Below are 16,291 nucleotides of genomic sequence, written 5' to 3'. Positions count from 1 at the left end.
TAATACATACGTACTAATAATAATAATACACTGCAGCAGGCCTGTTGGCTCATACTACACAGGTCATTCACACTACATCCCACTAACAGAATATTTGCCCAACTCAATTTTCAATGCTACCCAAGCAATAAGCTTTAATAATCCTATTTACTCACATGCAAGTCCCACTCAAATCCAACCCCTCTCACTCATGTGCAAGTCCCACCCGAATCCAACCCCTCTCACTCACATATTTATCCAACCTAAATTTGAAACTATCCAAGGTTTTAGCTTTGATAGAACCTTGGATAGCTTTAAAAAGATATTGGACAAATATATGAGTGGGAGGGGCTGGGTATGACTGGTGTCGTGGGTACATAATAACATTACAAAGGAAGAACACTGCAGTAGGCCTGTTGGCCCATACTAGGCAGGTCCTTCACAGATCCAACCCACTAACAGAATAAACGTACCCAAGCAATAAGCGTTGACAATTCTATTTACTCATCTTGACTGTGTGCTAATGGAGTTACAGGAAGCCGACATCGAAGAAATGCTGAACACTGACAATGATGCACCTGTTGTGCATTCCTTGAGTGATGGTGAAATTAGATGAATTGTGATATGTAAATAAGCCATGGAGTTGATATTAGCATCATACTGAAGTATTTTGTTGCGCCTCCTAAGAGCAGGAATTTGCTGGAATAGATTAATGCCATTTCAATTAATTTCTATGAGGAGAATTGACTCAGCATATGAACAAATTGGGATACGAACGAGGTCATGGAATGGATTAAACTCGTAAGCCAAGGTTCCACTGTGTGTGTGTGTGTGTGTGTGTGTGTGTGTGTGTGTGTGTGTGTGTGTGTATGTATGTATGTATGTATGTATGTATGTATGTATGTGTGTATGTGTGTATGTGTGTGTGTATGTATGAATGTATGTATGTATGTATGTATGTATGTGTGTATGTGTGTATGTGTGTGTGTATGTATGTATGTATGTATGTATATATATATATATATATATACATACATACATACATACATATATACATACATATATACATACATATATACATATATATATACATTTCTTTCTTTCTTTCAACACATCGGCCATATCCCACCGAGGCGGGGTGGCCCAAAAGGAAAAATGAAAGTTTCTCCTTTTACATTATACACACACACACACACACACACACACACACACACATAAGTATGCAGTATATTATTTGAAGTGGAAAAAAAAAATCTAGTTACCTTCCATGAAACACACATCAATATATAATTACTCACCAAGACATATTCAGGAAACACTTAATCTCACTTGATAGGGTTGAAAAACAGAGCCCATGGCCCTATCTCGCTTTGGAATGTATAAACAGAATTATTAGTGTTAAGTTATAAGAAACAATTGCATTGAAATGCACTGGTAGTTTTAGACTGGAGTGGAGTGTCTTATTTTGTGTGGTTACATCAGGTACCTTCAGGCCCATTCAAATACCCCACAGGATTTGATACACAAAAAAAATAATCTTATTAGGAATTTATAACCTTCTAAGCTCTAATGATTAATAACACCAATGCATTTAAGTGCTCTCTCAGAGCAAGACCAGAGGAACTAATTTCCTTAATTCTCATTTGATAGTTATAGGGGCTAAATAATTAAAATAACAGAAAATGCAGTTGACTAGCTATGCAAATCTGCAGCAGATTCAGATGAGATTTTTTTCTGATGTTCAAGCTCATCTTCACTTAATAAAAATTACAGCTGCGTCTTCTGTTAAACATGTTACATGTAGGTCCAGCCTTTTGCTATTTGTACAAAACTTTATGAACTCAGAAACAGTCAATGTGTTCAGAGCAGAAAGAAACTATAAATTTAGTTGAACAAGAGCATGAAGAAACATTTTTCTGGCCAATAATGATTTCTAGTACAATTTGAGGAGTTTGAAAAGTAAGAGAATCAGCCAAAATTAAAGCCTGAAATTTCTACTAATATGAGTCTTTCTACTCTGAACTCTCTTGTCAGGTGGCACGGGGTGGCATAGAAGGGCGTGGTGCAGCAGCAGGGACGGGAAAGGCTGTAGCAATGCCAGCTGGAGAACTGGGAAATCCAATGGGAGAAGTTGGGAAGGTGGGAGAAGTGGGTGTCGATGGGGACATCGTGGCAGATTTTGTCTTCTTCTCTTTCACAGCCGGAGGAACATTTTCGTAAATTTGCTTCGGAAGTTCATCAGGAGGCCTATGAGAAGCAAAATAATTATAACAAAGTAATGACAGGATCCTAAAGTTATATATTATAAGAAGATCCATGGGTCTTTATATTTTTCCCACAAAGAAAATTGCCTGAAAATAAATTAGATTTATTAAGGATCAGAAAATACAAAAAAAAAATGTTTCCACTGTACTGTACTACATCAATGTATAATATTGTGTATACAGCAGACCACAGATTAAGACCCGATCTATGATGTTTTCAAAATATGATGACTGACAAATTGTGGCATATTTTTACTCCATGAAATTCATCTATGGCGGTGAAACTTCAGGGAAATAGTAGCTAAAAGCCTGTACAAAAAGGAGAATAATCGCTAATTTTACTTTAACTACACATTACTGTGCCATTAACAGTCATTCACTTACCCTAGCTGTATTCACAAAATGTTGAAAGCATTAGTGAATGATATTAGAGTTTGGATTTTTTTTTTTCAACAAGTCGGCCATCTCCCACCAAGGCAGGGTGACCGAAAAAGAAAATCCCCAAAAAGAAAATACTTTCATCATCATTCAACACTTTCACCTCATTCATACATAATCACTGTCTTTGCAGAGGTGCCCAGATACAACAGTTTAGAAGCATATAAAAAGATACATAACATCCCTCCAAACTGCCAATATCCCAAATGCCTCCTTTAAAGTGCAAGCATTGTGCTTCCCATTTCCAGGACTCAAGTTTGGCTATATAAAAATAACTGGTTTTCCTGAATCCTTTCACTAACCATTACCCTGCTCACACTCCAATAGCTTGTCAGGTCCCAAAAACCATTTGTCTCCATTCACTCCTATCTAACATGCTTATGCAGGCTTGCTGGAAGTCCAAGCCCCTCGCCCACAAAACCACCTTTATCCTCTCCCTCCAACCTTTTTAAGGATGACCCCTACCCCGCCTTCCTTTCCCTACAGATTTATACGCTCTCCATGTCATTCTACTTTCATCCATTCTCTCTAAATGACCTAACCACCTCAACAACCCCTCTTCAGCCCTCTGACTAATACTTTTATTAACTCCACACCTTCTCCTAATTTCCACACTCCGAATTCTCTGCATAATATTTACACCACACATTGCCCTGAGACAGGACATCTCCACTGCCTCCAACCGCCTCCTCGCTGCAGCATTTTCAACCCAAGTTTCACACCCATATAAGAGCGCTGGTACCACTACACTTTCATACATTCCCTTCTTTGCTTCCATGGATAACATTGTCTCCATAAATACCTCAATGCACCACTCACTTTTTTTTCATCAATTCTACCCAGTGGAGTTTTTTTTATAATTTTGTAATTTGCCCATTACCTGCCATAACTATGACTGACAATTTTGTACCCAGTGAACTTTGTTCATAGTTTCCAAAATCAATTTACCCTCTATATATCAAATCCATTAAATGGAGGTCAGTAATTACTATGTATAGAGTCTAGATTCCAATGTAACAAACTTCACTGCACATATAATACAGGAAAATTATCAAAATTTTCATTATTTAACCTGTTATAAATGGAACTGACCCCAACTGTATTAACTATCTAGACAGTCTATTGGCTGCCTCAGATCTCCCACATTAAGTTTCAAACAGAAAATGCTGTAAACCTATCAGAATGTTATTACATTAAGCTTGCTGTGAACACATTCTCCTCCATTTTGGTAATTATTTTATTAACACATCGACCATCTCCCACCAAGGCAGGGTGGCCTGAAAAAGAAAAATTTTGGTAATATATCAGTAAATTTTATCATTGGGGAAGTGGAGAAGCCATGTGTCAAAAAAGGCAACTAAAATGCCAGGAGCAAGGGGCTAGTAACCCCTTCTGCATAAATTACTAAACATAAAAAAAAGTTTCTTGTTTTTTGGGTCATCCTGCCTCGGTGTGAGACTGCCAGTGTTGTTATTAAAAAAACATAATTTTTAATTGTTTAGTTTATTAAAATAAACTTTGGTGTTTAAATGGGTCCCATGCTTCACTGTACTGTACACATACAAGGTATTCTATTCGAATAACTTTTTTAATTTTCAGACCTATTCCAGGTTCTAAGGTGGTCAGATAACAGGACTTTTACTGTTGGTAATTACCTGAATGAACATGTTGTTTATCTTGGAATTGTGGATGCAACAAAAGAAATAATGAAGATCTAAAATAACTAATTCATATCAACAGCTAACAAATAAATGGAAGACCAGAAAACACAAGTTATGAGAAGGTAAATACACTTATAGAGCAGCAAGTAGTATAATTCATCAGACTGATAGTGAAACACATTGCCATATCTTCAAGACAGTTTTATCTAATGATTGCCACTTTAGCTCACAACATCTTAGGTTACATGCTAAGAAATATAGAATTTACAAACATACACAATGAAGAGAAGAGAAATACCAGTAAATATTGAGATCTGGGAAAATATGGATTTCAGGTCACAAGAGTAGCAGCTTGAAATTATATTCAGGAAAAAACTGCTTTAAAAAAAAATTACTAAGTAATTATAGACAAAGCTTAAAGATAAAATATAGAAATGTATATGAGCAGAAACCAGAAGTTAGATACATGTGCAACTCTTGGGTATCTTTATTGAGGAAACGTTTATCCACACAGTGGCTTCATCAGTCCATACATAGGATAAACTTGAAGAACAGGAGGAGAATGAGGTAATCAGTCCCTCACCTTGAGTCAAAGTGGTCAGTCCATCAATCTTGAATAGATTGATGGACTGACCACTTTGACTCAAGGTTGAGGGACTGATTACCTCATTCTCCTCCTGTTCTTCAAGTTTATCCTATGTATGGACTGATGAAGCCACTGTGTGGCGAAACATTTCCTCAAACCATACCCCCGGCCGGGATTGAACCCGCGGTCATAGAGTCTCAAAACTCCAGCCCGTCACGTTAGCCACTAGACCAGCTAGCCACAATAAGATTCATCCAACGGCAGTGAAGGGACTTGAGCTAGAGTTCGTCATGGCCACGCTAGCTGGAGATTCGTCTGTAAAAACTTGCATTTGTGGTCACAGAGGTGCCTGTGCTAACCTTCCTATAGTGTAGAAATATACCTAGTTGGATGAATCTTATTGTAGCTAGCTGGTCTAGTGGCTAACGCGATGGGCTGGAGTTTTGAGACTCTATGACCGCGGGTTCAATCCCGGCCGGGGGTATGGTTTGTTTGCAATCGTGTCATTACGATTTCTTAAGTCACGTTTCCTCAATAAAGATACCCAAGAGTTGCACATGTATCTAATTTAACAACGTGTCGGTTCTTTGAACCATTCATCTAGAAACCAGAAGTAAGAAAATTGAGTTGGTGTAATTAATGTTTACAGAAGAATTTGTATGTGTTAGGACATGTATGTGTAGAATAAAATATATTTTTCTAACTTTTTTTATTTCAGAGAGCTGAACCTAACTTTCATATTATATATTATACTAGTTAAAAAAATAAATATGACTACAGCATACAATAGTGTACAACATTTTGTTGGAATTTTAATCTTATATATTCACAAAATTATTAAATACATGTATCCTAGTTTTCATGCGAAACATTCAAAAAAAAGAGCAACATGTGCAACAACAAGTGTAACACAATATTTACAGAACAAGGCCCTTAATTTTAAATATAACTGTATTAAGTAAATGTAAATTAGCAAACTGTAAATTTAAGAAGGAAACTGTCAGAAAATTTAAATGACTAAGAATATCAACATAGTTTTTCAAAAGGAATAAAATGAAATTGATCAACACTATACCATAAAAATAAAACTTGCCAAAATCAAGTTTTTTTTAAATATCTGTCCAAAATATGTGGGCATGCTGTATATTATCAAAACATTGTGGGGCCACATATGTACTGTAACCCTATGAAAAGGCATTTAAAGATGGAAAAGGAATGAGCATCCACAAAAGACTTATTGTGTCTGTAAATAAAACATAAAAAAAGATAATATTATATGGAGATTTACTATCGAGATCCAGGAAAAGGAAAGTTAAGAAATTTAATATATAAAGCTAGATGCAAATAGGGATGCAACACTCCCCATTAATGATGGTGAAGTGCTCACTAAGTCTAAGACATAAGACAGGCTGAAAGCAACTGTTCCAACCTTGGACTTGGGAGTGATTGAGTGTCTCCGTCGACTAGAAGATTGCCAAAAATATACATAGCAGTATTAAAAATCAGTTAAAAGCATTTTTCTTATTACCAACTATATCATATAGTCTATGCTCAATAATATATAGTCTTTATTTTTAAGATTTATCAAAGCATAAGCTATCAAGCACTAATGAAATGTATATAAAAATTATAATGTGACCAAGCACTATTGTGTTTAAAGGTTTTAAAAATAATTTGTGCTTCCAAATGTTGCAAGATAATTATTTAGCAATAAAACAAGACGTAATAGCATTACCACTTACTACTCTACCTTGCCTAAATATTCATTATTTACTCAATTTTATATGATGGACCCCTATCTTATGTGCTCCTGTCAGTGGTGGCACAGCTAACCAAAAAGTTAGCTTCACTAACTGCTAATCCGCTAACTAAGAATTAGCTCTGCTAACACTAAACCGCTGAATGGTCAACAAAATTAGCGGAAGCTAACACTAACTTTTTCACACGAATTCAGATTCAGTTTAGTCTTTTGGTCTTTTACTTTTAAGGCTTTTAGAACAGACCTGAAGAAGTTCCTAATAAGATACAGAATGCCAAGGTCATAAGGACAGTGTTGCAAACAGTACAGGTCTCCCTCAACATTCACGTTTTCAACTTTCACGGGCTTCACACATTCGCGAATTCCCAACCGCCAAATTCCCAGCCACCAAATTCCCAGCCGCCAAATCATATTTAAGTTTCCCGCCACCTGCGAGTCCCTACTACCCTCCCTCCGACCCCCGCAACTGGCAGCCAGCCCTCCCACCACCCAGTGTGGTGAGTGTTTTGTTTGTTCATTATTTGCTATTAAACTACAGTATAAATAATGTAAACCCATTCATGACTGCATATTGGAATGGCTATTCGGACAGGTATTAGACGGTGACATCACGTGTTTACTCTTGAACACTGCAAAGAATTAAACATTTCTGCTACAGCTAATAATAACAATAGTAATAATAATAATAATAATAATAATAATAATAATAATAATAATAATAATAATAATAAATATGATATAATTGAAGAAGGAAATTGTACAAAAATACGAGGGAGTGGTTGACACATCGTCAGTGTGGCTTTGTTTATGCTGGAGTGAACATTAGTCTCCCTGCTCTTCCAAACATTTCACAATAATTCGTTGTGTTTGGTGCTTGTAGGTTGAGTGTGACTGGAGTGGTAGAGGCAGTGATTGAGGCAATGGCATTTAATAACATACATGTTAATAATAATACATGTTATTAATAATATGTACTATTATTATTTATAACATATATGTTATTAAATACCACTGCCTCAACCGCTGAATTATTTTGAAATGTTTGGAAGAGCAGGGAGACTAATGTTCACTCCAGCATAAACAAAGTCACACTGACAATGTGTCAACCACTCCCTCGTATTTTTGTACAATTTCCTTCTTCAATTATATCGTATTTATTATTATTATTATTATTATTATTATTACTATTGTTATTATTAGCAATAGCAGAAATGTTCGATTCTTTGCTGTGTTCAAGAGTAAACACATGATGTCACCGTCTAATACCTTTCCTAATAGCCATTCCAATATGCAGTCATGAATGGGTTTACATTATTTATTCTGTAGTTTAATAGCAAATAATGAACAAACAAAACACTCACCACACTGAGTGGTGGGAGGGCTGGCTGCCAGTTGCGGGGGTCGGAGGGAGGGTAGTAAGGACTTGCAGTGGTGGAGTCTGTGGTATTTAATAAAATACATGTTATTAACATACATGTTATTAAATAACATACGTTATTAAAGCATAACATGTATATATTTAGTACAATTTACGACGTTTTCATGTATTTTATGATTATTCATGGTTCAACAAGTTAAGGAAGCAGTATTGTAATATATTTCCCTACAATATATTGGGGCACCAAACATTCACGGTTTTTCAACATTCGCGAGGCTCTTGATCCCTTAACCCTCGCGAATGTTGAGGGAGACCTGTACTTATCTTTAATACTCGACTATAAGTACCAGTGTTGTACAGTAACGAAGTACTGCACTTAAGTAACTTTTTTTGGTATTAACTTTTTAAAAAGTAATGAAATTACTCACTACTTTTACTTTTATTTAAGTACTAAAGTCTGTTATTACTTTTACTTCACTACAATCTGATAACGATACGTTACTCATTACATCATCAGTAATTTTTGAAAAGTAAACACCGAGAAAAGTTACTCAAGTACAGTGGACCCCAGCATACCGTTGGCATCACATAACGTTTAATCCGCATACCGATACATTTTATCGCTAAAATTTTGCCTCGCATACCGCTTAAAAACCCGCTCACCGCTGTTCGTCCGAGACGCGTCCAATGTGCGCCTTAGCCAGCCTCACATGTTCCGCCGGTGGCATTGTTTACCAGCCAGCCTCCGCGGTAGCATCCAAGCATACAATCGTAACATTTCGTATTATTACAGTGTTTTTGGTGATTTTATCTGGAAAATAAGTGACCATGGGCCCCAAGAAAGCTTCTAGTGCCAACCCTACAGCAATAAGGGTGAGAATTACTATAGAGATGAAGAAAAAGATCATTGATAAGTATGAAAGTGGAGTGCGTGTCTCCGAGCTGGCCAGGTTGTATAATAAACCCCAATCAACCATCGCTACTATTGGTGGTACAGCTGCTGCTGCTGCACTGTCAGCTGCTGCTGCTGCTGTAGCATCGTCTGCTGCTGCTGTAGCATCATCTGCTGCTGCTGTAGCATCGTCTGCTGCTGCTGTAGCACTGTCAGCTGCTGCTGCTGCTGTAGCATCGTCTGCTGCTGCTGCTGCTGTAGCATCGTCTGCTGCTGCTGCTGCTGTAGCATCGTCTGCTGCTGCTGCTGCTGTAGCATCGTCTGCTGCTGCTGTAGCATCGTCTGCTGCTGCTGTAGCACTGTTGTTGGTGTGGCTTATTGAGAATATACCAAGAAACAATTAACCCCAGAGGATTTGCCACCCAGGATAACCCAAAAAAGTCAGTGTCATCGAAGACTGTCTAACTTATTTCCATTGGGGTCCTTAATCTTGTCTCCCAGGATGCAACCCACACCAGTCGACTAACACCCAGGTGAACAGGGAAAAATGCCTGGAACTAGTGCTCATATTGGTGAATTTAAAGCCAGCAAAGGTTGGTTTGAGAGATTTAAGAATCGTAGTGACATACACAGTGTGATAAGGCATGTTCTGGAAGAAAATACCAAACAGGACCTACAGTACTCAGGAGGAAAAGGCACTCCCAGGACACAGTGTCTCATCAGTCATTGCTGCATCTTCAATAAAGGTAAGTGTCATTTATTCTTCATTTAGTAGACTAGTACATGCACAATATATACTGTGCATGTACTACTCTACTATTGTGCATGTATCCTTCTCTTTGTGTGTAGGAAAATGTATATTTCACGTGGTAAAAATTTTTTTTTCATACTTTTGGGTGTCTTGCACGGATTAATTTGATTTCCATTATTTCTTATGGGGAAAATTCATTCGCATACCGATTATTTCGCATACCAATGAGCCCTCTTGCACGGATTAAAATCGGTATGCGGGGGTCCACTGTACAGTGGTCCCTCGTTTTTCGTAATTAATCCGTTCCTGGAAGTGTGACTATTATCGAAATTGATGATTTTTGAATCCAATTTCCCCATAAGAAATAATGTAAATACAATTAATCCGTTTCAGACACCCAGAAGTATTAAAACAAAAATTTTTTTACATGAAATTTAGATGTAGTACATACACAATACAATGGGACATGATGAATGAAACATTAACAGCATAACACTTACCTTTATTGGCGATTTTTCTTAGTGTAATGGAAGACTGGAGGAGCAGAGAGATTGGATTAGTTACTGTTTGGAAGGGGAATCCCCTTCCATCAAGACCTCAGGTACCAAGTACTTTTCTGGGGTCACTTCTCTTCTCTGTTTCAATAATGCCACTAGGACCAGCTTGAGAGTCACTGTACACCTGTGGCACTAAATACTTGTCCAGAGAGCTCTGTTTCTGGCATCTCTTTAAAACTTCCCTAAAATGGGCCAAGACTTAGTCACTGTACAAGTTGCCAACATGGCTTGCAACAGCCTTGTCAGGGTGATGTTTCTCCATAAATCTTTCCATCCTACCCCACATTTCAAAAATCTCCTTAATTTCTGAAGACTGCAACTTCTTCCATCTCTCTTCCTCCTCCTCTGCAGCAATATTCTGAGCTACAGTCTGTTGCTGCTCCTGCTGAAGCTCTTGCAGCTCCTCAGTGGTTAGCTCTTCGTTGTGGTCCTCCACCAACTCTTCCACATCCTCCAAACTCACATCCAACCCCATGGAACTCCCCAATGCCACAACAGGTTTCACAATTGTCATAGGCTCATCAGGGTCAGCCCCAAACCCTTCAAAATCCCTCTTGGGGACACAATCTGGCCACAATTTTCTCCAAGCAGAGTTCAAACTTCTGGTAGTCACTCCCTCCCAAGCCTTACCTATAAGGCTTATGCAATGGAGGATACTAAAGTGATCTTTCCAAAACTCTCTTAGGGTCAAGTGAGTGAGTGAGGTCACATTAAAGCACCTTTGAAACATGGCTTTGGTGTAGAGTTTTTTAAAGTTTGAAATGACCTGCTGGTCCTTGGGCTGGAGGAGAGTAGTAGTATTTGGGGGCAAGAACTTTACTGTGATGAACCCAAACTCCTCCAGAATTAGGTCATCCAAGTTTGGAGGATGAGCAGGTGCATTGTCCATTAGCAGGAGGCACTTGAGATCCAATTTCCTTTCCAGGAGGTAATTCTTCACACTAAGGCCAAACACTTCATTGAACCACTTGACAAAAATTTCCCTCGTGACCCATGCCTTATTATTAGCTTTCCAAAACACACACAATTTACTCTTCATAACACTGTTTTTCCTGAACACTCTGGGATCTTCAGAATGGTACACTAGTAACGGCTTCACTTTGAAATCCCCACTAGCATTAGCACAGAACATGAGCGTCAGCCTGTCTTTCATAGGCTTGTGTCCTGGCAGTCCTTTTTCCTCCTGAGTAATGTAGGTCCTCTTCGGCATTTTCTTCCAAAAGAGGCCTGTTTCATCACAACTGAACACTTGCTCAGGTTTCAATCCTTCAGCCTCTATGTACTCATTTGAATTCACTTACGAATTTTGTAGCTGCAATTTTGTCCGAACTGGCAGCCTCGCCATGCCTTATCACACTGTGTATGCCACTACAGTTCTTAAATCTCTCAAACCAGCCTTTGCTGGCCTTAAATTCCCAAATATCAGTACTCATTGCAGGCAATTTCTTTATGAGATTGTCATGCAACTGCCTAGCCTTTTCACAAATAATCAACTGCATAAGACTATCTCCTGCTAATTGTTTCTTGTTTATCCACACCAATAACAACTTCTCAACATCTTCGAGTACTGGTGATCTCATTTTTGTCAGCATATTTAACCCATTCGCAACAACAGCTTCCTTGATTTCCTTTTTCTTGGCCACGATGAAAGCTATGGTTGTATGGGGCTTGTTATACATCCTGGCCAGTTCGGCCACACATACGCCACTTTCACATTGTTCAATGATGTTCTTCTTGAATTCAATCGTATTTCTCATCTTCTTTACCAAAGGCCTGGCACTAGGAGCTTTCTTTGGAGCCTTGGTAGCTTATTTAGCAGTTGCAAGCACTAAAATGAATGGAATATTATGAAATATTTCCTATCACAAGTGAGGGGACCGTCACTCACTGGTAAACAATGGCACACTGGCTGGGAAGGGAGGGTGAGTCTGCTCGGAGCCATGTGTATGCGTCCCGGATGAACGACGATTCGCGAGCCAATGTTTTGACGAAAATAATACAGTGGACCCCCGGTATACGATATTAATCCGTTCCTGAGAGATCATCGTATGCCAAAATTATCGGAAGGCGAATTAGTTTTCCCCCTAAGAAATAATGGAAATCAAATTAATTCGTGCAAAACACCCAAAAGTATGAAAAAAAATTTTTTACCACATGAAATATTAAGTTTAATGCACACAAACTGAAGAAGACATACACAGTTTGTAGTACTCTACTAACAATAGAATACATGACACTTACCTTTAATGAAGATTTGGTGATGATTGAAGGGATGGGAGGAGGGGAGAGTGTTGAAATTGTTAATGTTTAGAAGGGGAATCCCCTTCCATTAGGACTTGAGGTAGCAAGTCCTTTTCCGGGGTTACTTCCCTTCTTCTTTTAATGCCACTAGGACCAGCTTGAGAGTCACTGGACCTCTGTTGCCGTTCCTTTAAGATTTGTTTAACATGAGCTATAACACTGTCATTGTAATAGTCACCAGCATGGCTTGCAATAGCTGTGTTAGGGTGATTTTCATCCATAAAGGTTTGCAGTTCAACCCACTTTGCACACATTTCCTTAATTTTTTAAGTAGGCACAATGGATTCCACAACTGGCATGGGCTTCTCAGGGTTAGCCCCAAACCCTTCAAAATCTTTCTAAATTTCCATACTAATTCTCACCCATTTTACCACAGGGTTGGCACTAGAAGCTTTTTTGGGGGCCCATGGTGACTTGTTTTGCAGAAACAAGCACCAAAAACACTGTGATAATATGGAATGTACCGAAAGTATGCTTAGATGCGAGCACACTGGCTGGCTTGTAAACACTGGCACTCACGTGGACGCGTCCCGGACGAATCGCATGTGGTGGGCTTTTTAATGAGTGGCGAGGCAAAATTTTTGCATCAAAATGTATCGAATAACGGATTTAACGTATACCGATGCCATCGAATGGCGGGGGTCCACTGTAATACGATTTTCGAAAATTACGACTATCGAGCCTTACGATTATCGAGGGACCACTGTACAGTACTCACTACTCAGGTAGTTTTACTTCATTACTTTACAACACTGGGAAAGGTACTGTATTTCTAAATTGTCATAACTTGCAATACCCATGAAAATTAAGAAAATGTCCCTTGACTTGAGGCCTGAGCGGCCTCTGCTTCAACCACAGCTGCTGCAGACTCCTCAACAACACCCTCAGGCAAGAAACGTCTCCCCTGTTCATATCAATAAGTGACAACGCACCCCAATGATCGCTGACACTAAGACTATAACAATGCTGCTCAGATGCTGCATTGACAGGTCACGTTTACACGTAGTCAGCCAACAGCGTGCCCGAGTGACTGTTGGAGAAACACCCATAACAGACATAAGCTGTTGAAAAGGCACTGCTTTCCGACTACAAACAACGTATGAACTTTTTTTTTAGCGGACTCAAAGTTAGCAGAACTTTATTTAGCGGAAGCTAATTGGTCCACTAATAGTTTCCGAAGTTAGCGGAAATGCTAATCCGCCAAACAAATATTTCCACTAATTAGCGGTTAGCAGATTAGCGGAACTGTGCCCACCACTGGTTCCTCTATTCATAATACTGTACCATCACTATCAGTTGACTGAAATAACAAAATTACAGGCTGTAATGTCTAACCCAGATAAAATGAGAAATATGAAATACATTTTAAGAATTATGATTAACAATTAAAATGCAAGAAAATTTATTGTTGAGATAATGACTGAACTATGGTCTCTCTACTAACTTTTAAATTTAAAATTTTCTCTCAAAAATCTACACTGGAACCTTGGTTTTCAAACTTAATTCGTTGCAGATGTTGATTCAGCAACTAAAATGGACGACAACCAAAGCAATTTTTCACAAAGAATAATTAATCTATTCTAAACCCCAAATGACATTTTTTTTTCAGCAAGTCAGCCGTCTCTGACACAAAAAGAAAGAAAATCCCCAAAAAGAATATACGTTCATCATCATTCAACATTTGCACCTCACTCATACATAATCACTGTCTTTGCAGAGGTGCTCAGATACGACAGTTTAGAAGTCCCTCCAAACAGTCAATATCCCAAATCCCTCCTTTACAGTGCAGGCATTGTACAGTGGACCCCCGGTTAACGATATTTTTTCACTCCAGAAGTATGTTCAGGTGCCAGTACTGACCGAATTTGTTCCCATAAGAAATATTGTGAAGTAGATTAGTCCATTTCAGAACCCCAAACATACACGTACAAACGCACTTACATAAATACACTTACATAATTGGTCACATTCGGAGGTAATCGTTATGCGGGGGTCCACTGTACTTCCCATTTCCACCCTCTGACTAATACTTTTAGTAACTCCACACCTCGTCCTAATTTCCACACTCCAGATTCTCTGCATAATGTTTACACAACACATTGCCCTTAGACAGGACATCTCCACTGCCTCCAGATGGTTCCTCGCTGCAGCATTTACAACCCAAGCTTCACACCCATATAAGAGTGTTCTTACCACTATACTTTCATACATTCCCTTCTTTGCCTCCACAGATAACTTTTTTGTCTCCACAGGTACTTCAACGCACCACTTGCCTTTTTTCCTTCGTCAATCCTATGGTTAACCTCGTCCTTCATAAACCCATCCGCTGATAAGTTCAGCTCCCAAATATCTGAAAACATTCACTTCTTCCATGCTCCCTCTCTCCAACGTGATATCCAGTTTTTCTTTATCTGAATCGTTTGATACCCTCATCACCTTACTCTTACCTATGTTCACTTTCAACTTTCTACCTTTACACACACTCCCAAACTCATTCATTAACCTTTGCAATTTTTCTTTGATTCTCTAATATGCACAATATCATCAGCAAAAAGTAACTCTGTCAACTCCCATTAGTACTTAATTCCCCATAATTCAATCCCACCCCTCTCCCCAACACCCTAGCATTTACTTCTTTTACATCCCCATCTATAAATATATTAAACAATCATGGTGACATTACACATCCCTGTCTATGACCTACTTTTATGGGGAAGTAATCTCCCTCTCTCCTACATACCTTAACCTGAGCCTCACTATCCTCATAAAAACTCTCTACATTATTTAGTAACTTACTACCTATTCCATACACTTGCAACATCTGCCACATTGCTCCCCTATCCACTTTATCACATGCCTTTTCTAAATCCATAAATACAATGAAAACTTCCCTACCTTTATCTAAATACTGTTCACATATATGCTTCAATGTAAAAGCTTGATCTACACATTCCCTACCCACTCTAAAGCCTCCATGCTCATCTGCAATTCTTCTCTCTGTCTTACTTCTAATTCTTTCAATAATAACCCTACTGTACACTTTACCTGGTATACTCAGTAAACTTATAAAATTATACAGCACGAGGAAACTGTCAAAATGAATACTAAATAAATCAGTGGAGAGTTAATGGCAAAATTCTAGCGGCTTCAAATCTTGCAGGAGAAAGCTGGTAGGCCTACATGTGAGAAAATGGATCTGTATGATCAGTGTGCGCAGTATAAAAAAACAAAATCCTGCAGCACGTAGTGCATTAGAAAAAACTGCAACTGTGTTTTTGGTCTAAAACAACGACTTCGTCGTGTATTTTTGCATGGTATTTATAGATACATTCTCGTTTTATTGACATCACTTGACAGAATGGAAGATATGTTACAGAAATAGACATGATTCTGAATGGTTTAGACTAAATGTAGCTTGAAATTGAGCTCAAAGTAGTGGAAATGTTTGATTTTTGCTATGTTCAAGAGTAAATAAATCGCATCACGTGTCCAATACATGTCAACTAGTGGGTATAACATGCATTCACGAATGCGCTGACATTATTTATACAGTTATTACAATTATGCAGTAGTCTGAGTAACAATAAATCTTCTATTTATCTGTGTGAATAAAAATTAAACATAAAAAGCAAGTAAAATATAAGAGGGGCCTAGAGATGTGACTAATGAACAGAAAAAATGTTATTTTAGTACAGGGAATGTTTGAAGAATCGAGACACATATGC

The 16,291-nt window shown here is 38.3% G+C and overlaps 1 protein-coding gene across 5 annotated transcripts in view; it reads right to left on the bottom strand.

The window, feature by feature from the left end:
- LOC128689437 (tyrosine-protein phosphatase non-receptor type 11) overlaps positions 1-16,291 on the bottom strand; it is a 206,975-nt gene that overhangs the window by 14,594 nt on the left and 176,090 nt on the right. For 4 of the 5 annotated variants that reach the window (XM_053777742.2, XM_070086332.1, XM_070086333.1 and 1 more), the window contains one exon: positions 1,511-2,226. The exons of the other annotated variant lie outside the window; for it this stretch is intronic. In XM_053777742.2, the coding sequence (XP_053633717.1) occupies positions 2,010-2,226 (217 nt within the window). In that variant the 3' untranslated portion in view covers positions 1,511-2,009. Of the gene's footprint in view, positions 1-1,510; positions 2,227-16,291 lie in introns of those variants that run through there. 5 annotated transcript variants of the gene reach the window in all.

This window comes from Cherax quadricarinatus, chromosome 18 (assembly GCF_038502225.1).
Source record: "Cherax quadricarinatus isolate ZL_2023a chromosome 18, ASM3850222v1, whole genome shotgun sequence".
NCBI classification, from domain to species: domain Eukaryota; kingdom Metazoa; phylum Arthropoda; class Malacostraca; order Decapoda; family Parastacidae; genus Cherax; species Cherax quadricarinatus.
The sequence above is the reverse complement of the archived record's forward strand: the minus strand, read 5'-3'. Positions and strand labels throughout refer to the sequence as shown.